Source organism: Vulpes lagopus, chromosome 10 (genome assembly GCF_018345385.1).
Source record: "Vulpes lagopus strain Blue_001 chromosome 10, ASM1834538v1, whole genome shotgun sequence".
NCBI classification, from domain to species: Eukaryota; Metazoa; Chordata; class Mammalia; order Carnivora; family Canidae; genus Vulpes; species Vulpes lagopus.
Genome location: NC_054833.1, coordinates 69,925,860 through 69,949,731, shown reverse-complemented (window position 1 = coordinate 69,949,731; position 23,872 = coordinate 69,925,860). Strand labels below are relative to the sequence as shown.

At 39.8% G+C, this 23,872-nt stretch overlaps 1 protein-coding gene across 3 annotated transcripts in view; it reads right to left on the bottom strand.

The window, feature by feature from the left end:
• Positions 1-1,679: 1,679 nt before the first annotated feature.
• Positions 1,680-23,872, bottom strand: part of SLC35D1 (solute carrier family 35 member D1) — a 51,576-nt gene continuing 29,383 nt past the window's right edge. Inside the window, exon 12 of one of the 3 annotated variants that reach the window (XM_041770389.1) lies at positions 1,680-2,082. In XM_041770389.1, the coding sequence (XP_041626323.1) occupies positions 1,980-2,082 (103 nt within the window). In that variant the 3' untranslated portion in view covers positions 1,680-1,979. Of the gene's footprint in view, positions 2,083-5,128; positions 10,390-10,436; positions 11,838-23,872 lie in introns of those variants that run through there. The other 2 variants (XM_041770388.1, XM_041770387.1) reach the window with 2 other exon arrangements.

The window sequence follows — 23,872 nt, the reverse complement described above, 5'->3', positions numbered from 1 at the left end:
AAGTATTCTGTTTGCTATACTTCAAATACTACCTTTTTGGAAAACATTTGGAAACCTAACTTAAATACCCTTAAAATGTTCATCTTGGTCTCCTGGCATTCAGATGGTCTCCTTGAATATAACAGGCAAAAGAGAAAATCATCACAGCCTTACTTATAAACAAAAATGAGAAACTGATTTCATTATCACCTGTTAATCCTACCTTCTAAAATAATGTTTCTATATTCTCTGCTTTCACAACTACACCGCAGGATCCCATCATTTCTCACCAGAATGCACAGCAATCTTCTACAGCTGATAAACTGTACAGTCCTGCCCTTTTTTTGACTCCCATCTGACAGTAATCTGCACAGCATCCTCAGTGATCCTGTTAAGAGTGCAAATCTGATGTATAGTAGTTCCTCAATTTAGGCACACCAAGAGCCAGGGGGCCGAATCTGCCTGGCAACTCTTTTGTTCTAATTGAATGCCTTTAACAGGTATGTACCACAAGCCCTACCACTATGTATTGAATCACTGAGATTCACACTTTTTACCTGCCCAGCCCTTACCTGTAAAGATTTGAATTTGTCAACTTCTGACCTACAATCCCAATACTGCAGCTGGCATGATCTTTCTAAAATGAAGATGAGGCCATATGTCGACCTTGCAATGCTTAAAAAATGTAGCCATTAATGAGCTACTCCTTGTCCAGAAGTGTTCATTCAGAAAATATTTACAGTGTAACCACAGTGTGCCCGCATTGTTTCTAGGTGCCAGGGACACTGCAGTGAACAGAACAGACCAACATCTGTGCCTTCATAAAGCTTAAATTTCATCAAAAGAGACAAGTGCTATAGAGATAAAGCACAGGAGAGGAATAGGGACAATGGTGGGGTACAATTTCAGATAGGTTGGTCATAGAACACCCACAGAGATGAGGGCATCTGTTCTAAAGACATTACAGGGGGATGCATTTCAGACATAAGCAGACACAGTGGCCGTGGAATGCTAGAAGGCTGTCCCCTCCAATGGCTCCTCAGTTGAATACTAATTGTCCCTCAGGAATCAGCTTAAATGTCATTTCTCTTAGGAAAATTTTCCTACCATTCTCAGGAGGAAATGTATATTCCTCCTATACATTCTTCTGTGTCAGATAGTTTCATGATTCTGTCATCTTTTGTAGATCTTGTCCTCAAAAATACTCACTGGAAAAATTACCTGAAGGATAAACACACAGGATGAGGCATTCCTGAAGAAATTCTCCTTTTGCGTTGTCCTAATATAGGGAGGTTATCTGGATTTCTTTGGGAAAAGATTTCAGAATTAAAGTCCGCATTTAAATTTACAGCTGAGGGAAGCTGGAAAAATTCCTTTGACTAAGCCACTATTCGCACAATAGTAAAGTGTTGTAATATGAAAAGACATGATAAAGGCCTAACTCCATGAAAGAACACAGTAGACTCTCAATAAATAATTGCTTTTCATGCAAACTACTCTCCTTTATTCTTCCAATGGCAGCTGCTGCCACAAGAGGGCCCCATCAGTACAGCTGGAAAGGGTCTACCTTCTATTTAACCAGCGACCAGCTCCTGCCCAGAGCTTTAAGTCATGGTTGTTCGAACTCCAAATGAAGAATGGCATTCGACAGGCATGTACTGGTGATGAGCTTGGTCCCACCAAATCCATTACAAGCAGATGTGTCAAAACAAGAACCTAATGCGGTTGTAAAAAGCAAAGGTCTTTTGAGTCCGGCTGATTGGGATTTGAATGTGAGTTTCACAACCACACTGGACAATTTACCTGACTCAGCTTCATCTGTTAAACATAATTTTGCCAGGTCTCTGCTAGGGGCTGGGTGCCAGCCCGTGAAGTCAGCCTAACCTAACGGACGGATGAACAATTAATGTGATGAGAGCTGTAGGGAAGTCCTGGGCATACCCAGGAACTGCTCACCTGCTACAGATACACGAAGGCACCAGTTCTGTGCTTTGGTCCTCTCAGCAGTGCCTCTCATGTGTTGGTCCCCCAGTAATGACAGCTCTGTGCATGGAAGCCAAGGTGAGCCAAGAAACCAGCAGAGGGCTGAATGAAGCCATGCATCTGACAAGTTAGAAAGTCAAATTCTGAGAGGATTTTAAAAACTTAATCAAACATGCCTTAAAAAGCAGTCTCTTCAACAAACGGTGTCAGTAAAACTACATGCAAAAAATGGAGTTTGACCCTTATACCATATACAAAAATTAAAAATGGATAGAAGACTTAAATGCAAGACATAAAATTACAAAACACTTAGAAGAAAACATAGGGGAAAAACTTAATGACAATGGATTTGGCCATTATCTCTTGGATATAACACCAAAAGCATAGTCAACAAAAGCAAAAACAATGAAATTGTACTACATCAAAATTTAAAACTGCGCCAGAGAACACAAGCATGAACAGGCAAACTACAGAGTAGAAGAAAATATCTGCAAGTGATGTATTTTATCAGGGGTTGAAATTCAGAACATATGAAAAAACATCAACAAAAAAATCCAACCAAAAAATAGACTTGAATAGACATTTCTCCAAAGAAACTATATAAATGGCCAACATGCATATGAAAAGTTGCTCAACACCATTAACCGTGAGGAAAATACAAATCAAAACCATCGTATGATCACCTCACACCCACTAGGGCTGGCTACTTTCAGTAAAACTAAGTGTGAAGAAATTGGGGCCCTTGTGCACATTGGTTGGAATGTAACATGGTGAAACCACAATAGAAAACAGTATGGCAGTTCCCCCAAAAAATAAAAATAGAATGACTAGATGATCCTGCAATTTCAAAAGAATTGAAATCATCCTTGTACTCCTCAATATACATTTTGTGTCCCCCACAAATTTTTCTGTTAAAACCTTAATCCATTGGAGATGAGCCTTTGGGAGGTAATAAGGGTGGCCCCTCATAATAGGATTAGTGCCCTTATTTATAAGAGGCAAGACAAAACTTCCTCTCTGCTCTCCACCAGGTGAGGATGAGAGAAGACACATATCCCACAAACCAAGAACTGGGCTCTTACCAGAGGCCAGATCTGCCAGCACCTTGATCTTGAACTGGCCACCCTCCAGAACTCTAAGAATAAATGTTTGTTGTTTAAGCCACCCATTCTACGGTAATTTGTCACAGCAAACTGACCAAAACACCAGGTTTTTGCAGTATTTACAATGCCAAGGGTGGAAACAGTACAGTGTCCATCAACAGGTGAATGGATAAATAAAATGTCCTATATACATACAATGGAATATTATTCAGCCTTAAAAAGGAAAAATATAACAACATACTACAACATGGATGGACCTCAAGGATGTTATGTTATTTGAAATAAGCCGGAAGCAAAAGAACAAATACTATATGATTTCACTTATATGAAGATTTTTTGTTGATGTTTTTTTATATGTTATCTAGAGTAGTCAAATTCATAGAATGTAGAATGGTGGTTCCCAGGGGCTGGAAGGAAGAGGGAAATGGGGAGCTGTTTAATGGACATGGGTTTCAGTTTTGCAAGAAATAAAAGTTGTGGAGACTGGTTCTACAACAATGTGAATATACTTAATACTACTGAACTATATACTTAAAAATGGTTAAGATGGTAAATTTTATATTATAGGTTATTTTGCCACAGCTTGTTTTAAAGCCTTAATGTACTCCTCATTCTGTTGAGCTTGCCTGTACCAAAATGTCTCTCTTGATGAACACTGTGTTATTTTAGGGTATTTCCTGGTCAAGCTACTCAGAGGCTTAGACACCTTGATTAAGCAGATGAAATATTTTAAAAGTAGAAAGATTAGCACTTCTTTCCTTTGAATTTGGCACAAGTATGTCAGAGACACAGGGTATACTTAATTGTAGGTACTATTCATTCAAAATATTTGTATGGCTATAAAGGAAAAATTCCTTCTGTATCTTCTCTCAATATTCTACTATTTACCAAGAAAATCCGTAACACCTGCTGCATTAACCACAACCCAGTCTTGACACTGTCTATCTGGAGCATCAGGTCCTATAGTTCCCAAAAGACTCAAGGGCTCCATGCCACATGATTATCACCTCCATCACTGTCACCCCACCCCCTTCCAAGTCAAATCACAAGTCCACGGTTAACTTGTGCATCTGGGCAACCAGCTATAAATCAGAGCTTCCCAGGACCTGCTCAGGTTTGAATACTTTGTTATGATAGGTCATAGAACTCCGGAAAAGTTTATTGGAGGCCTGGCTGTCAGCATGTTGAAGGTCTGCCTTTGGCTCAGGGCAAGATCCTGGGGTCCCTGGGATCCTGGGGGCCTCTGCATGGAGCTTGCTTCTCCCTCTGCCTGTGTCTCTGCCTCTCTGTGTCTCTCATGAATAAATAAATAAAATCTTTAAAAGAAAAAAACCTATCAGTTTCTTATAAAAAGATGTAGCTTGGCAACAACAACCAGATGGAAGAGATGCATGGGGCAAGGTATGTGGGAAGGGGCAGGGAGCTTTCCTGCTCTCTCCTTGAGCACCACCCTTCTAGCTCCTCCATGGGTTCAGCAGCCTGGATGGAAGCTGTCCAAACCTTGTAGTTCAGGAATTTTTACAGAGCCTTCAATGTTGACATGATTAATTAAATCATTGGCCACCAGTGACTGCTCTAACCTCCTGTTTCTCTCCTCTTCCCCCAGGAGGGTAGGGGCGAGGAGACTGAAAGTTCCCAACACAAATCACCATGGTTGGTTCACCCCACAACCAGCTCCTACTGATCCTTTGGGGCTCTCCAACGGTCACTCAGGTGCAGTTGTTCAAAGAGGTGCATTATGAATAACAAAAGACACCCATTGCATCTTTATGGATATGGACCTATTTAAACAACTGGGAGCAAAAACAGATGTAAGAGCTAGAGGAATATCTCTTGTTATAAAGAACAAGAGTTTTAGGAGCTATGTGCCAGGAACAGGGACAAAGACCAAATATAAATTTCTATTAACAACTCACACTATCACGATGGCCAACTGTTTATTACAGGGTTCCAACCAACCAATTAGATGCTTAAGTGTGGGCAGACTTATGGCTCTTGGTATGCACTTAGAAAGGAGGAAGAAAAAAAAAAAAGAAAGAAAGAAAGGAATTTTAATACATGTGTTCAGGAAAAAAGTATTTATTTGACATCTTTACAAAAATATTTAGGCACATAATTTTCATGTTTATGTCACCTGATTTACATATTTCAATCCTTAGTATGGTTTAAAAACACTAAAATGGTCATTTGGTAAATAGGATCTGTATTGAAAAAATACTGTGATAGGCCAACATTTGTAGACAAAAATCAGTTGATCATCAGCATGAGAAAGAAATACTTATGAACAAAATAATCTCTAAAAACATTTTTTGTGAGACAATAAATCTAACCAGTAGATTTCTTTTTAAAAAGTAATTCAAAAAAGAAAGCTTAAAAAAACCCTCCAGTGAATGTCTTTTCTTACCATCATGAAAGTGGCACCCTCACATAAGACCTAGGAGACAGGTTCAGAACACAGTGATGGTGCCCGAGGCTCCCAAACACCCACTCCCGAGGGAGGCAGAGAGGCGTGGACTCAGGAGACAGCACCAAGCGAACGTGTTTAACTTGGAAGAGGGAAGAAGGAATGTCTGGCTTATAGAGCCTGGAGAGGGCTTCACACCTTAAGAAGACAAACCGGGAAAGTGTAACTCTGTCACCATTCTGAGGTGAATATAGAAAGTACTTTTTCTTTTTTGAAATTCACCACCAAAATGTAAGTGACTTCGTTCTTTTTTAAAAACAGGTGGAATCACCTGTATCACATAACGGGCACAATTATATCCAGCAGGTTTTTTTTTTTTTTAAGACAACTATTATTTAAGCATTCCAGAGGCAACAAAGTACAGAGTCACATTTTTCAAGAAATACACCCACTGCCCAGCCTCTAGTATTTAAGGAACACAGATTAAGAATCTAGTTTGCCTACAGTCTCACCATGAAATAACAGTAATAACATTTGCTGGGTGCCTAATATGTACTAGGCATTGTGCTGAGTAGTTTCACATCCATTATCTCATTTATTGTGAAAATTACTGTTTTGCCCTCAAGGAGGGAAAAATCAATTACAGCTTCCTTCATAAGGAGGAACTGATAACAGAAGTCCCCTCCCCCCCTTCATCTGCAGGGGATTGGTTCCAAGACCTCTAATGGATGCCTGAAGCCATAGACAGTACCAAACCTATACGTGCTTTTTCCTATACATAAATATAATAAAGTTTAATTTATAAATTAGGCATAGTAAGAGATTAACAACTATCAATAAAATAGAAAAATTATAATATTCTGTAATAAAAGCCACATGAAGGTGGTCTCTCTCCAAGTATCTTATTGGACTGTACTCACCCCTGTGATGATGTAAGGTGATAAAATGTCTATGTGATGAGATGAAACAAGGCAAATGACACAGGCATTGTGACATAGCATTAAGCTACTACTGACCTTCTGATGATATGTCAGAAGGAGGATCATCTGCCTCCAGACCTTGGTTGACTACAGACAACTGAAACCAAGGAAAGGGAAACTGAGGCTGTGGGGGTGACTCCTGTATTATGTAGTTATAGAGAAGAAAAGCATATGTGAAATACAGGAAGGAGGAACTCTGGCTATTCACAGAACTCTTATCAGCCCTGCACTTCCCTTAGAGCTAGAAGAATAGCAGGAGTAATAAAAGTCCTTTTAGATTAGAAAAAAGTGCTTCAGCTCTACGTGGGTGGCACATCCCTAATCCGTGGTAACTGCTGACAGCTCTTACTTTCAGATCACTGACTCCTTTCATCTCCCTTCTCTTGATATAGGTCTTATGGGTCTGGCTAAAGAATCACACATTCCTTGAGAGCAAGAACTATTCATGGTGGTTTCCCCAGAGCTTAGCATAAAAAAGATGCTCAATAAATCTCTGTTCACTGATAAGACCATAATAATGAAAGCAGGTCCAAAATCCTGGGCACTGCTCCAAACCAGTCAAATATGAAACTCTGATAGTCTTTCTGTGAAGAACCTCAGTGTAATTGACCTGAACTTTCCATGGATTGTTGATGCAACAGGACTACAGAAAAGTTGTAGATGCACGGTTTTTTTTAGACCTACATGCTGGGTCCTACAAATGAGAGACTTATAAAGTCAACAGCCATATGAAGCAATTAAAAAATCACTGGACACATCGGCAATGTGCAGTGTGGTCAGTCAGGGTTATATGAATCAATCTGGCATGGAATAAAAGCAGAATGGCCAAAGAGGGCTTTGAGGTCATTAACTCAGGAAGAGGAGCCACTAGTCAGAATCTGGTTTTCAAAATTCTCACCACAGCTCATCTGTCTCAAAGGGCAAACTAAGGATTTAACTGTGAAGCTGCCTCTCTTTCTCCCAGGAGGTAGTTAGTAGGTCACAGCATTTTTGCCTTGTAAGTTATCAACCTTGGGGCAAAATCCTGACATTCTGGGTGAGGTCAGAGTACCAGGTAAACCTCCAGCTCACTATAACCAAGCCTAACTGAAAAACTCCAAAATTGGCTGGCCAGTCTACTCAGTCTCTGGCTTCCCCAGGCTGCTTTCTTTTATCTTGACGTGGTGGTAGTCAAAGGGGGCAACTAGCAATCAGAACACAGACGGGGCGGGCAGAAGCTGCAACTTGCCAGTCAGAAAGTCGAGGACAGGTGGCGGGCCCTACGGTCATGTGCATTTAGCGAGGCTGTAATTACACGTGGTTTTCTCAAGCCTAGAGAGAGGACAGGTAGATCTTCAAGGAACCTGAACCTGGAGAAACAGTTCAATCCCTTTTGGGGTTCTAGCCAAACAGCTCTAGACACATCCAAAGGCCTTTCATGATGAGAAATTCTACAACACAAATTATTTCTAAAGTCAAACTTCCCTCCATGTGGCTTGACAAAAGAAGGAACAAAACCACTAACAGTAACTCTCATGATGCCTTTCCACCTCATCCAGGCAAAACCTGGATCACAGGTTTTGGCAGTGGCAAGCAACATTCACAGCCAGAATCAGCTGAGGCCAGCCTGGAATCTAGACAGAAGCTCTCCTATCTCCTAATCTGCAAAGCCTATTTATTCCTCTTTTACTCCAGATTCAACCAAGTACTTGCCACCTTGACAGAGCTCAAGATAAATCAGCCAGCGTCCCCATTTCCTCACTTTCTCAGAGAAAAGGGGCAGTTAATCAGTGGCAGCATAGTTCAACAGAAAAAACATGAATTTTTACTTCTTAGCAAGCCACTGACTTCCTCTGAGTCTTGTTTTCCCATTGGTAAAAGAGACAAGAAAAATCATCTTACATAAGATAATATCCTACTCCCCCCTCTGGAATTTTCTCAGGTCAGAGGACCCTGAAAAAAGGGAGCCTTGGGAGCTTTGGGCTTGGAAGCTGGCCTTGAGGCTAATTCTAGGGACCCAATACCACTGGCCAGGCTTTAGTAAAGACAAACGCAAATAAAGGAAACACACGAATATGAAAATGACCTCAATATAATTTTTTGAAAGCAAAAAGAAATCAAAACCTTCCAGGCCTCCTGTTAAGCCACCAAAATATTGTTTGGAGCAATAGAGCCCTGTGGTGGATTCCAACCCCAGTAAGTAGAAGTTAGTGTGTACCAGTGCAAAAGTACCCAGCCTCTTCTACACTGACTGCACAGCTGGCCTGTGCAAACTCATACTCAAAGTTCATGGATATTTCTGTGCCAAATCACTGGGCTGTGATGAGTGAAGCCCCTTCCTGCCCAAAGAGGCAATGTAGACAATGCCCATTCACAGCTGCTCTCGCAGGATGCAGCAAAAGAGAAGCTGCCATGCCCAAGGAACATAGAAAGTAGGCAAGAGTACCCGGAGGAGACAGGTATGCTCATGCCAATTATGGAAAAGGATGATATGGCTCTAACACTGACACTGCCAGACAAAGACCAAGCCTTGACAATACAGACACAGCTAAAAAGTCTTCCCCCCCGCCCTCCCCAAGCAATACATTCAGGATTGTAAGACTTAGTTGTATTAATTCAGAGGAGTAAAAAGAAAGCAACCAAAGGGAAGCACAGGAAAGAGATGGTGGCCACCTTGCTTGCCTGTCATTTTCACTTAGAGAAGAAGGGCTGAGCTGCATGTTTTACAAAATGCAGTTTTCATGCAACTCTTGATCTTGGGGTATGCATTCAAGCCTCACATTGGGTATAGAGTTTATTTTAAAAAGGAAAACAAAAAAAATTTTAAATAAACAGAATGCAGCTCTTCACATGCATGTCCTCCCATATCGTAGCACCTGGTTTCACCATTGTGGGGTAGGTAGGGGCAGATACTTCTAAACCCATTTACAGACTCACAGTTTGTTTCTAAGAGCTAAAAAAAAAAAGCTTCTGCGACTTGTTCAGAGTCACAGCATCTTCTGAATGGATCATAAAGTTAAGTTTTCTCTCTTGACTCTCAGTCACAATAGCAGGGGTGAGATCATTCAACTACTTCCAAAAGCATCTCTGTACCCTCAGCACTTAGCATAATGCCAGGTACATATTACATACCCAGTACATTTTAGTTGAATGAATGAATCACATAGATGAATAAACGAGTAAAAGGCCTACTTCCTCCATCCCTTCATTATCCCCATCCTACACAACAAAGAGGGAATAGCATAATTTCAAAGAATGCACTGTGCCCATCCCATGATTTCTCAGGGAAGCCAACATAGAAATCAATACAACTTCAAAGCCCACGTATTTTTTTAGTGCCAAAGTTGTCATCTTTAGCAAATGCAGTGATGATACCATGATGAAGAAAATGCTAATGGTAAGAAAAATTCAAAAAGGAGAAATTTAAGATACTTGGCTGCATTTCCAGGAGAAGGAAGGCTAAACTGCCTCTCTATGCAGCAACGTTTGAATGAGGAGGCCCTAGTCGAAGCACTGTATATATGCAGCTCTAAAGGACACCTGGATATCAAACTATGGAATAAAATATCTTCAAAACACCGATGTTTCAGTGTCGGCATAAAAGAAATAAATTAAAAAGCCCAGTACATTTTCCAGTTTGATATAAATTAATTCCAATGGCATATTTAAAATAGAGACAATTATAAGTTTCTCTCATAAAATTTTAAAAGGCAGCAATCAATCCTTAGATTGTACAAGTGCAAAGGAATGGTATTTTCTCCATACTCAAGACACCTCAGTGTCTGTATAAGAATTGCCAGTGTTCTCGGTTGATCAAAAACTTGGGCCTATGTGGTCGAAACAATTCTCTGGTCATACTGCTCCTTTTCCCTTAATGTCCAGCTTGTTACTGGCCTCTGACTGTTTGCTCAGCTGCTCTTCAGAGAAAGTGATGTAGGAATACACCAGGCTCCCGGCAATGCTGCAAAACAGAAAACCACCATCAGGGAGGAAAGGAAGGAACAGTAAATGTATGGGAGACTGGTGTTGAGGACTGGAGTCACTTTCCTAAGTCAACAGCACACAAAATTAAAACAGACACAGTGTCTTCATCTACAAGAGATGCTCCCTCATCATGGATATCATCCACTGTTGTTGATACTTTGAGGAAATGAATGTTTGCACATACCTGCCAGCAGGACTGCCAATTTTCTACCACCTTTCAGGAATATGACTTATTGAAATCAAAAACCTTAGAATTCTGCTTATCTTCTGACCTAGCAATCTACTTCATGGGAGAATTGTGTACATCTTCACAGATTTATCAAAAAAGAGTTTACCACAAACTTTATAGCATAAAATTAGATAAACGGTAAATGTCCCAAGAGTGAATTACATAAGTTCATACAATAAAATATATGTATCTCATGAAATCATATAAAATGAAAACAGCAATGACATCTTAAATGAAAAAAATAATCTCACAAAACATGAAGTATTGTCTAATCCCATTTTATTTAAATAAACATGAATATGTACATTGATATACTTCAGAATAAAGTCTACAGAGAATATAAGACTATTAATGGTTACATCTAGATGGTGAGATCACAAGTGATTTTTTCTATTTTCTGTATTTTCAAAAATAATAATTCAAGACAAAGAGATGTAATTTTTAATAAGAATGAAAAACATCCCAATTACTAAGTAAACATGCAAACCCTGGGGGAGTCACAGAGCAGGTTTCTCTCTGACTAGAATCAAGTTCACAGTGGAGAACCTATCACCTGAGCCATCGGTCTCTGAGCTGGTTTCTGGTACCCCTCACTTGTCTACCACACTTACCACCGGGAGGGTACGCGTGGAGGGGAAAGGAGAGGTAGTGATTATACTTGTCTATTTTCTGTGGCTACCTCGAACCCACAGAGGATACACACATAGCCCCGTTGCACCAGTCACTAACTACAAATAAGCTGGGGGAGCTCACAGAGACTAGACTGTTTTGACATGCTCTTTGGCTAAGTCTGACACCTGTGACTCTCTTGAGTCTCCAGTGGGCATTTTGGCCCAGAATCTGCTTTCAGACCTTCCTGTCCTGGATTTGGCCTTCCACCTTTTGCCTGACCACCCTCGATTCATGAACTTGCTGCTTATTTGAAATTAGCTCTATTCTCGTCTAGGATTTGGGGTTCCCAGCTCCACACCAGCTGCAGCAGGGTAAGAGATGCCTAGCTCCTGCAAATAAGGAAGCAAAATCAGGCAGTCACAGCACTTAATCTTCAAATTGTGACCATTTACTAAAGTCTACTACGTCGAGCATTTAACATACATCTGCCATTGCAAGGTTCCTGCAAAGTACAATATCCCTTCATTTTGAAGATGAAGAAACCGAGTTCCAGAGTCACAACTTGCTCAGGGCCATAAAGTATCCTAATAATGGATCAGAATAAAATAAAATCCATGTCAATCTGATTTTCTCCACTGAAACAACTTCCTCCCTTATGGCCCCTGCTCCATTTGATGTTAGAGATATTGGTCCTTATTCTGCTCCAATCAGCCTATAAATCTCTAAGACCTTACTCTTAGCTCTACAAAGTCCTTTGCACTGGCCTGACACTATATGGAAGTATGATAAATAACTGCTGGGCCAATATCTGTGACGGTCCATTCAAACAAAGCAGCCTTACAAACCCAATCTTTGTGCCAGTTTCATATCCTTCATCTTCTCCTTCATTTGGTAGTTTTTTTCCCCATTTCTTCTTCTTTTTTTCTTTCTTTTTAGAGAACATGATCTCTCAGACTTTTCTAGAAACTCTTCTGGTTTTCTAGTGCATCAAGTAGATGATTTCCCTGGTAACTGGGCCAGGATCCAAGGAAATGGCTTACTGGAGCCTTCCTGACTGGGAAGCTAAAAATTCTTTGAGGTTTACATGTTCATGAGAGTCCATTTCCCTTTGCCTCCAACCCCACCCCACCTCACAACCAAGCAGAAAGATTGCTCCTTCCTTTCTTTTTTTTTTAAATATATATTTTTTTAATTTTTATTTATTTATGATAGTCACAGAGAGAGAGAGAGAGAGAGGCAGAGAGAGAAGCAGGCTCCATGCACCGGGAGCCCGATGTGGGATTCGATCCTGGGTCTCCAGGATCGCGCCCTGAGCCAAAGGCAGGCGCCAAACCGCTGCGCCACCCAGGGATCCCTCCTTCCTTTCTTTCATTCTGTCCCCTAGGTTCCTCCTCCCACAACAACCTTAAGCATAACAATGCTTTATTTTTCCTGTCAAGACAATCTGATGTTTGTACTAAGCTGATTTCACCTGGATAGAAATAGAGCAGTGTAGGATTGAAGAAGACAAAGAATACTCCAGAATTTCTTTCAGGCCTCATCCTTATGGTGATCCTACATCCTTAGCATAGTGAGTAATGAAAAAACATGGACTTTGTGGAGTTAGATCTTGGTTCAAAACCTGAATATACTGCTAGGTCTATGCCCCTTCGCAAATCTATTAATTTCTGAGATTCTATTTCTGTATTAATAAAATAATACTATCTATAAATGAGATAATGCATGAAGAACCTGATCCTGGCACATGGTAAACAATCAGGAAATATAAATTCCCTTCTCCGCCCCTCCCCATCAGCCTTGCTACGCACAGACTAGAGGGGAGATGCACTGTTAGCAAAGGCAGGGTGGTATAGTACATAGACTTCACCTGATGCAAGAGGGCGGCACATTGTTGCCACAAGGTTGTTTGAACCAGGGCAAAACCAAACCACAGAGACTGCTGTTCTAAACTCTGGGGATTAAAGAGCACAGACTTTTCAAATTCTTACAAGTTCCAACATGAGGTAATAATAAAAGATTTTTCATTTCATCTTTATTCCTGACTTTAACATGATCAAATATTCACACATTTTCAGAAATGGCCATTCCCAAATCACCTGAAGAGAATCCATCAACAATGATCCTGTGTGCCAAGCAGTAGTAAGTTGATGCTTTGGAAAGGAATATAAGGCAGCCCCGGTGGCGCAGCAGTTTAGCACCACCTGCAGCCTAGTGCATGATCCTGGAGACCCTGGATCGAGTCCCACGTCAGGCTCTCTGCATGGAGCCTGCTTCTCCCTCTGCCTGTGTCTCTGCCTCTCTCTCTCTGTGTGTCTCTATGAATAAATAAATAAATAATCTTAAAAAAAAAAAAAGGAAAGGAATATAAATTGCATCCTGGTAGTTTTGGTAATGAGGGTAAGCTTTGAGGAGGGAGAGGAGGCTGGAGAAAACAAAGGGAAAAATCCCAGACTCAGGGTGGGGCAGTCTAAATGAATCCTGACACATCATTACCAAATGGTTTGGAATTAGGATCTTCTACAACTTCAAACCAAAAAAAATTCTCAATCTATTGGCTCCATAAATATTCACATTAAAGATGATGACTTCTGATACTATGGATTTATTTACATATTTGACCATCCTAAATACTCATTTTTTTAAATCTCAAGCAATTTTCCACCTGCCTAATATTCAGATCACAGTGCTACCAACTATGAATTCACTAAACCCACTGTGACAGACAAAGCTGGGAGATAAATAGAAGAGAAAGATGAGGCTCCAGTGAACCACAGACACGGTCTAGTTAGAATACTGCAAGACTGGCTGGAAAGGTGCTGACTGGTGCCACTTCATCTGCTCTGACTACTTCTCATCTTCCCAAACCATGCAGACATAATCTACATGTCCTAGACCTGTACATATTTACCAGCGTCAGACAATTAGCTATCTGTTCTACAAATATATGCTAGAAATGCCTTCCATATAGCAACTCCATGGTCAGGGAGCAAGAGCCTTAAGGTCCAGTCTATCTCCATCTCAAACTTGCATCTGACACATCTGCTCATCTAGCCGGGCAGCTCTGCCTTTCAGATTAGATTCTGTCTTCTGTGTATTCCACCTGTACAATATGTCAACCTATACCAAACCTATGACCCAGGGTAGTTTGACTTTTACTGCTATTTCCTAAAATACAGTAATTCCTCCCAAATAATTGCAATGGGACCTCTGGCTACATTCTTCCGATACCCCATCTTAACTCCCCATATAGCGCCCACTGGGAAGCCTTCTCTCCTCTTTCTCACCAGCCAAATAAAGCAGAGCCATGTTGCCTCTGTATATATCACTTTCCAGAGCTTTCCAATCTGAACAGAGAGAAGCACAGAGGTGTTATGGGGTTGACTGTTGATGCTGACATTCACAAAGGTCTATGATGGTGGACAAGTTAATCTCTCAGAGCCTCAGCTCTGTGAAATAAGCCCATCTGTGAAATGGCAATTAGAATACCATTCTTTGAGGACTGAAGGGAGAATTAAATTATGTAATTTATATAACAAGAGGCTATATAAAGCTATATAATTTTATAATTTAAATTCTATACTTCATTATATAATAGGACAATAGACCATTTCAAAAGGTTAGCATACAGTAGACATCCAATAGGGATAACAATCAAAACGCCAAAGCGCACCAGGAGCTAATATTGCTAAAAAGCAAACAGAAGAAACAGGTTTTGCCAATTGCTGCTCTTCCTCCTCTTCATGGCTGCACATCCACTCACCCAGAAAATCAAGGAGTCCTAGGTATAGTAAGTCCTTTGTCTTTGGTCATCCCAAAGAGGCCTTAATTGTACTCAGTGAGCAAGCCTTGACCCAACCTCTATGATCTGCAGTTTAGCAGTAACCCTCATAGCATCTTCCAAGTTGGGTATTTCTCCTTCCTGTGTTATGAGATACTCGAGGCACCACACACTCAAGGCCAGCCTACTTCTCCAGCACTACTCTTGTGGAATCCCTTACTCCAGCCATCCCAGAGTACCTGCTGCCAATCCTCCCAGTCTCCTATCCAACACCTGCACTGGCTCCGTGTTTTGCCCATGCAGAATTCAATGGAATACCTATTTCCCTTCTATTTCCACCTCAAATCCTACCTACTGCTCAAGAACTCACATAAGTAGCCTTTCCTCTATGCAGTTTCCCATGCAGACAACCCCTGCCTTATGACACGTTCCAGTCTGGACAGCTACTTTGTGACACTCTTGTGATGACAGCTGTGGAAAGCTTTCAAGAGAATGTAGAGAAGTGCCTCATCATTGCTGCTGTTAAGACCATATAAATGCCTAATGTTATAATAAATGCTTTATGATTCCTACATGAATGAAAGCCATTACTGTTAACTTCATCATTTTATACTTTCCCTCCTCCTTCTGCCTAAGTGTCAACACAGTGGGCAAAGTAATCCCGTTAAAGCTAAATCAGATCATGTCACTCCTTTATACAAAATCCTCCAACATCTTCCCCGCTCTTAAATGTAGCCCCCACTCTGTTACTCCACCCCATTACCTGCACAGCCCCATTTCATATCATCCCACCAACCTGGCCTCACTTGTTCCCTGAACACACCTAGGCACACCCCCACTTCAGGCTCTTTTCACTTGCTCTTCCTTCAAGAAACTGATGTGGCTCATTCCCTCCATTTTTTAGGTATTTACACAAAATGAAATCCTCTCAGTAAATGTCCCCACCCCCTAAAATACTTATTCCCCTTCCTTGCTTTATTTTTCTCAATACTATTTATCATCACAGCTAACATTCACCAGCAAATATTTCACTCATTTATCTTCATTCATTTTTCTGTCTCCTCTGCTAGAAGGAGAACTCCATGAAGGGCAAGGATCATGATCAGTTTTGATAGCAGCTCTATTCCCATTGCCTAAAACAATGTTTGCCAGGTATTAACCATACTCCCCAGCTTAATTACAAATCCCCTGAACATAAAAATTAGTCTCTGGCTTTGCATACACTAAGTCATCACTTTCACTAACATATGCACAGAATGGGTTCAATTATTCTGATTCTTACTTTGCCTACCAAAGGAGATAGGAGAATAAAGACAAATCAGTGGTGAAAGAGGAGGTAAACAAGGTGGCTCTGGGAATGTTCAAAACAAAGAGGGGCCACTTAATCTCTTATCCCATGTGCCCTTGCATGGCTAAATCAAGGGGCAGATTTTCTAGTCAGATCAGGGTTAGATCACAGTTCCACTTCTCACTAGGGCAGCTATGTGCCGTTGGACAAATTACTTTACCTGACTCTCAACTTCAGTGTCATGTGAACTGGAGATGACTGAACGAGCCGGCACTGTAAAGGTGATGTCATGCACATCGTACTCAACAACATTAACTCCCTATCTGTTGCCTTTCCACCATGTATTTATGTCCCTTCTACACTAGGGTAAGTGTGGTCTGTGCACATACTTTAAAAATAGAAGTACCTTTGTCAAAGATCTGTCTGTCTGGCCAGGATGAGAACCATTCCATCTGCCCAGGAGTTTTAGGAATTCACCCAGGAGTAAATTTAGAAACAAACAAATAAATAAATAAATAAATAGCTCCCAAATCCTGTTGTGATGTTTTTGGAACTCATGGGCCATGACAAGGATATTTTTTGCTTTATTATTATTAACTGATATGAATCAGGCAAATGTTCTAAGATCAGAACTCTGGAGAGGCCCAGATAAGTTTGTTATTATTGTTGCTGTTGTTTTTAAACACTCTGAAAAAGTGTTACTGAAAAACAAAATCATAAGCCTTAAAACTTGTTTTCTGCCCACTCTAGAAAAAGGTTACTGAAAAACAAAATCATAAGCCTTAAAACTTGTTTTCTGCCCACTCTTACTGTTTAATGTTAGTTTTTTGGAAGGGGGGATTTTCTTAGCTATTCAGAGAGAGGTTTTTTGTTTATTTGTTTGTTTTGCTTTCTTGATATCTTTGATACTGTTCCCTCAAGTTGGGGCTGAGTCCAAACTATCTTCAGCACATCCATCATTGGCTATACTCCTTTTTCTTTGCCTCTTTCTCTGCCTCTTAAAAAACCTTAAAATGTGGTTAGAGGCCTCCTATCAGAACTAAAAGGATAATATATTTTATGGTTCCTTCCACACCTGCAGGAAATTCCTTCCAATGTCTTAAGTCTCCCGCAAAATAACTAGACCTACTGAGCACATGGCAGTTTCCACAGAACTCCCACAGGATGAGTCAGAGAAGTTTAGTGGCAAAATTAGGACAGACAACTCTCAAGTTCAGAAACTGAGAGCAAGAAAACAGGCTGCGAAAGGTGAATTACAAATAGCTTGAGGCAGTCCTGTAATAGAACACAATTTTTGCTGTATTCCATTTCACTGCTCTTCTGTCAGGAATTATGATATAACCAGCAGCTAGCCAACCTCCCTAGATTCTATTCGAAAGTCTAAGTTACTCTAGTGACACCGATACCAGTTATATAACTCTATAAATAGCCTAGTGGATATTACATCAGCAGCAGCTAACTGGTAATTCAAAATATGTCCTTCTCGCTCTCCAAATCAGAGAATCACTCAGCCAAGAAAAAGCTTATGTCCTTCAGGAGAAGTCTGGAACCAGAATAGAGTCTACCAGGATGGAATTATGCAGCAGGAAAAGCAGTCTGAAAATCAGAAGCAACTTACGTTTTCTAAGGAAATAGGCAAAGAAGTCCAAAATGAGGGAATAGATTCAGGTGCTGAACAGAGGTAGTTAGACAAAAGGCCTCAGGAACCAACTTTGAAGCTATTCTGAGGTGCACCATGTCCCATCTCAGAGACTGTGTAGACCCTTGTGTGCCTCAGAACAGAAGCTACAGTAAAATGAGTTTTGTGATACTAAAGGGGGCTGACTTAAGAATATGTAACCAGTATGATGTCATGTCATGAAGGGAGATGAAAATAAAATTAATCCATTCATCTATCCACTACTTACCAGACTGTGATTAAGAATAAAGACTTGGAAGGCAAATCATGAATTGAATACTTATCAGCTGCCTATGATGGGGCAAGTTTTTTTAAGGATCTCTGGGAAATGGAATATTCCACAGCATCTATTTCACAGGGCTGCTACAGAGATTAAGTATAAAATACTCAGGACAATGCCCAGTACAAGTAACACATAAAAAATATTGGCTAATAATTTGTTATTATTACTAGCTGAATGCTTATTATGGGCCAGACGCTGATAAATATTGGCACAACTGTAAATAAGACAAGTGATTTCTGCCCTCAAATATCCAACAATCTAAAATGGCAAATGGATACATACACAATACTAGGCTACATTGTAGTTAGTCATTTGCTGAATGATAATGCATTAAGGAAGGAGAACTTGGGACTCTGAAATACAACCTGTCTGGGTTAAAATCCTTGTGACATGAGTTACTAATCGTGTGACCTTGGTAGACCTAAAGGGGAATGCACCATGTCTCTCTAGAACATAATGCCTGGCATACAGACACATGCTTCAGAATGCACTCAGCTTACTTGACTTTTCTAGGCTCAGCCTCCTCATTTATAAAATAGTGACATTAAAAAACAAAAGAGTATTACAAAGAACTAGGCAAGGAAAAAAAAAAAGAACTAGGCAAGGTACTGGAACAACTGGATATCTATACTGAACACACACACACACCAAAAAGAACTTTTCATTCCAATCTTATACAATCTATAAAAATTAATCCCAAAATGGGCTATATACCTAATTGTAGAATAAAACTGTAAAACTGGAAGAACACATCAGAGAAAACCTTTGTAACTTTGGGCTAAGTAAAGATTTCTTAGATACCTAGCACTGAAAGCAGAGCTCACAGAAGAAAAACTGATAAAGTAGCCTTAAAAATTGTGCTCTTCAAAAAAGAGTATTAAGAAAATGAAAAGACAAGCCAAAGACTGGGAAATAATACTTATAAGTCACATATCTGACAAAGGACTCTTAAAACTTTAGAAAACGAAATAAAATTAAAAAAAAAAAAATAAGGTGTGCCTGGCTGGGTCAGTCGGTAGAGCATAAGCTTCTTGATCTTGGAGTTGCAAGTCTGAGCCCCATATTGGGTGCAGCGAATACTTAAAAATAAAATCTTAAAAAAAAAAAAAACTTAAATAACCCAATTTTTAAAAAATGGGCAAAATATTTGAAAAGCCATTTTACCAAAGAATATATACAGATGGCATATAAGCATGAATCATTACAGAAAGTAAAACCACAATGAGCGGCACCTGGGTGGCTCAGTTAAGCATCCAACTCTTGGTTTCGGCTCAGGTCATGATCTCAGGCTCCTGAGATCAAGCCCCACGCTGGGCTCCACGCTGAGTGCACAGTCGGCTTACGTTTTTCTCTTTCTCTCTCCCTCTATCCTTCACCCCCCACCACTCTCTCTCTTTCTCAAATAAATAAATCTTTACAAAACAAAACAATGAGATACCACTACAGACCTATTAAAATGTCTAGAATTTAAAAAACAAAAACAAACTGACAATACCAAGGGCTGGGATGTGGAGCAACCGTTATAAAGCATCATATGTGGCTGAGGGATATGCAAAATGGTACAGACATTTTTGAAAATAGTTTGGCAATTTCTTATGAAGTTAAACATACACTTACCAGACAACTCAGGAATTCCACTCCTAGGTATTTACCCAAGTGAAATGAAAATTTATGTTCACAAACTTTTAAGCAAGTGTTACAACAGCTAAATCAAAAGAGCTAAAAACTGCAAGCTACCCAAACATCTTTCAGTTGGTGAATGGATAAACAAACTGAACAAACTGTGATATATCCCTAACAGAATATACTCTGCAATAAAAAGTTACAATCTACTGATACATACAACAACACAGAATCTCAGAATGCAACAAGGAATCTCAAATGCAGTAGGTTACATAGCCAAGGAATCTCAAATGCAGTATGTTACATAGTGAAAGAAGCCAGACCAAAAGCTACCACTTTATGACATCTAGACACTATAGGAAAAGAAAATGGATCTCTATCGGGTTGAGCAGAGAGGGAGAGGTTCAATGCAAAGGGACATGGGAAGATTTTAGAGACAATACAACTGTTTCATATCTTGAACATGGTAGTGGTAGTTACATGACTGTATGCATTTGTTAAAACTCACAGAACACTAAAGGGGTGCATCTGACTGTATTTAAATCATCTATTCATTTTTTTAAATGGAAGGAAAAAAAGAATCACAGATGAAGATGAGTCCCAGAGATTCTAGGAATTCTAGCCTGGGAAGTTATGAGGATGATGTCATTATCTGGAAAGGCTACATTACTTAGGCCAAAGACACAGGCCAAGTCCACCAACTGATGGAAATATAGAAGCAGGCTCTTGTCACCACTCTTGACTAATCATTCCCTACTCTCGCTTGTTGCCTTTTTGGGCTTGGGTGGTGAGCACTCAGTAAGTGGCTACTGGGAAAAGGCATTTAGAAAAGTTGAAGACAGCCAGGCTCTCAACAAAGCCCTACTGGCGGGGGTGGGGGGGAAGCCTCCTAAATCACAGAATCAATTTGGATGAAGCCTGAGTAAGCTACCAGTGCAAACCTCCTGAATCACACTTGAATCACAATAGAGACAAGGCTATTTAAACTTTTCCTTTTTCTTTTTTTTTTTAAGATTTATTTATTCATGAATGACACAGAGAGAGAGAGAGAGAGAGAGAGAGAGAGAGACAGACAGACACAGGCAGAGGGAGAAGCAGGCTCCATGCAGGGAACCCTGACTTGGGACTCAATCCCAGGTCTCCAGGATCACACCCTGGGCTGCAGGCGGCGCTAAACCGCTTGAGCCACCGGGGCTGCCCTATTCAAACTTTTCTTAAAACAACAAAGAAACTAGGCAGGGTAGAGGTAAGCTAGATGTATCTGGGTCTAATCACAGAATCTTTTTTTTAAGTCGGTTCCACGCCCACAGTGGGGCCCAAAACTGGGCCCAAACTCCTGACCCTGACATCAAGACCTAAGCTGAAATCAAGGGTCAGATGTTTGACTGACTGAGCCACCCAGGCACCCCTAATTATAGAATTTTTAAGAATATGATTTAATTAGTGATTTCCTTCTAAGTGCAGTCAGGCAAAGATGTACTGACACCATTTCCAATTCAAGTGAAATATGACAGCCACTTTAAGTTTGGTTTTTACATTAAAAAAAAAGTAACATTCACAACCTGTGAGTTTGCTTACCAACTAGTGGAAGTAGTAAAAAAATATAAATAATAAAACCATAATTTTCCTTCTAAAGAGAAAAAGTGAAAAAAATTAGATAACATATACTTTCCTCTACAAAAGCTGAAAAGCACACTGTAATGGAAATAGTATTCAAACAAAAATTCACTGGATTTTAATCCCAACTCTGCAACTAACTTGGCTGGTTAAGTACATCAATCATTCTCCCTAGCCTTATAATAAAAGAGGATAAAGAGACAGGATATGTCACATTTATTACAATAAAATGTGAAAGCAATTAGAAATTATTAAAAATACTAACTAGGGATAAATACCAACGACAGTCATTATCATAATTATCACTATCCAGTAAACTTGTTAGCAAAATGAGACTGTTTAACCAGAACTAAAATGCACCATGAGACACAAAAAGAAATTCTACTGGAAGAATTTTCAAGATAATGGCTTTGATATATGTTAGATTGACATATGGAGTAACATTCCAACATACTCAGATGCTTTAAAAGTTCTGGGTTTTTTTACTTAAGATTTTATTTGTTTGAGAGAAAGAACATGAGTGAGTAGTGAGGGAGAGGGAGAAGCAGACTCCCCACTGAGCAGGGGGCTTGATCCCAAGACCCTGAGATCATGACCTGAGCCAAAGGCTTAACCAATTGAGTTTCCTAGGCACCCCTAAAACTTTTTTTAAATAGCCTGTAATATGAAAAAAGATACCTAAGCTTTCTTATAAGAACTTTGTTATCTTACAAGAGATTTGAACTGCAGAGATCTGAAAATGCAAACAGAAGCTTTTACTTCATTTTGGCTGTAAGGTTATTTATTTGAAGGGAACAAAAAAGAAAATTAAGGCATCTGAGTCAGGTCTATATGGTGTCATATGATTCTTTAATCCAAATTTTTAGAAGTGAATGAAATGTAAGTCACATCCAAAGTCAAAACTATTCCATCAGGTTGCTCATTATATCCTAGCCCTTTCTCACAAACATTAATGAAAGAAACTGATACTTAGCACAGTTGTCAAGCAGTGAATTAGTATTTTATAATAGATTACTTCATTCTAACAACTCTAAAGAGATATAGATATTTTCATTTCAACATGTAAGAAAACTGAAGCTCAGAAGAGATAAACAACTCACTCAAAGTCACACAGCAAGCATCAGAACCGCAACCAAACAAGGTCTGAGGCTGAACTACTCATCTTCAAGCTTCTATAATATGTGATCCTAGGTACATATTACACCCACTCCCCCCAACTCCTACCCCACAAATAACAAATGACTTTTCCTCTCAAAGACAAAGTATACTTGCAAAATTCAATGTCAGAGAAGAGACAATAATGAGTTATTAACCTATTACCAATATTAATATTAAATTCTCATACTGATCCATAAAGACGGTAGAACAGGTATTATTACTTGTTTACATTTGAAGAAATAAGAGTCCAGAGAGGTTATATAACTTGCTGTAAGTTAAAAAAATGGCACTCCCATATTCTAGTAGACAGCTTTTTAGTTTCCAAAGTGCTTTTTCACCAATCCATAGTGAATTCATCAAACACTTATGAAGCAGTAGCCTGATTCATTCTAGGAGCTTGGGAAATGAGTGAACAACACAGACAGAGATCCCCATCCCCATGGAACTTACATTCTAGCAGGAGAGACAGAAAATAGCAATAATATAAATAAGCAAATTATACAGTACATTAAAAGAGATTAAGAGCTCTGGAAAAGACAAATAGAAAAGCAGAGTAAGAGGGTTTGGGCAGTATCAGGAAGGGAAGAGCAGGCTGTAATTTTATTTCAGGTTGTCAGGGTAAACTTCCCTCAGCAGGTAACACCTGAGCTAAAGCACAGAGGCATAAACGAGTTAGCCATACAAATGGAGAAGACTAGGTGGTAATCTAGGCAAGAGACAAAGAGACATTGTTGGCTTAGATGATGACAAAGCAATGCAGAAGGTGAGAACTGACTCTTTTCTGGATCTATTCTGAAGGCAGAACCAACAGAATTTGCTAACGCACCAGACACTGGGTAGAAGACTGAAGAGCCCAGGATGACTCCAGGGTTTTTTAACTGAGAGGCTAGAAGGATAGCATCTGTAGCAACTGATATCTACAGGCTGTGAGTAGAGCACACTTTGGAGGAAATAAAAAAGTTCAGTTCTGGATATGTCAGCTAGAGAGGTCAAGTGGAATATAAGATATACAAGCTGGAGTTCAAGACAGAGGTCTGGCCCAAATACAAATTTGAGAATTTTTAAGCATACAGACAGTATTTAAAACCATGAAATTAATTCTGGAACTAAAAAGGATCCTTCATACAAGTCACTGTCATCACTGATAAAGTCTGGACTAAATGAATCCAGGGATATGTTCACAGTCAGACACAT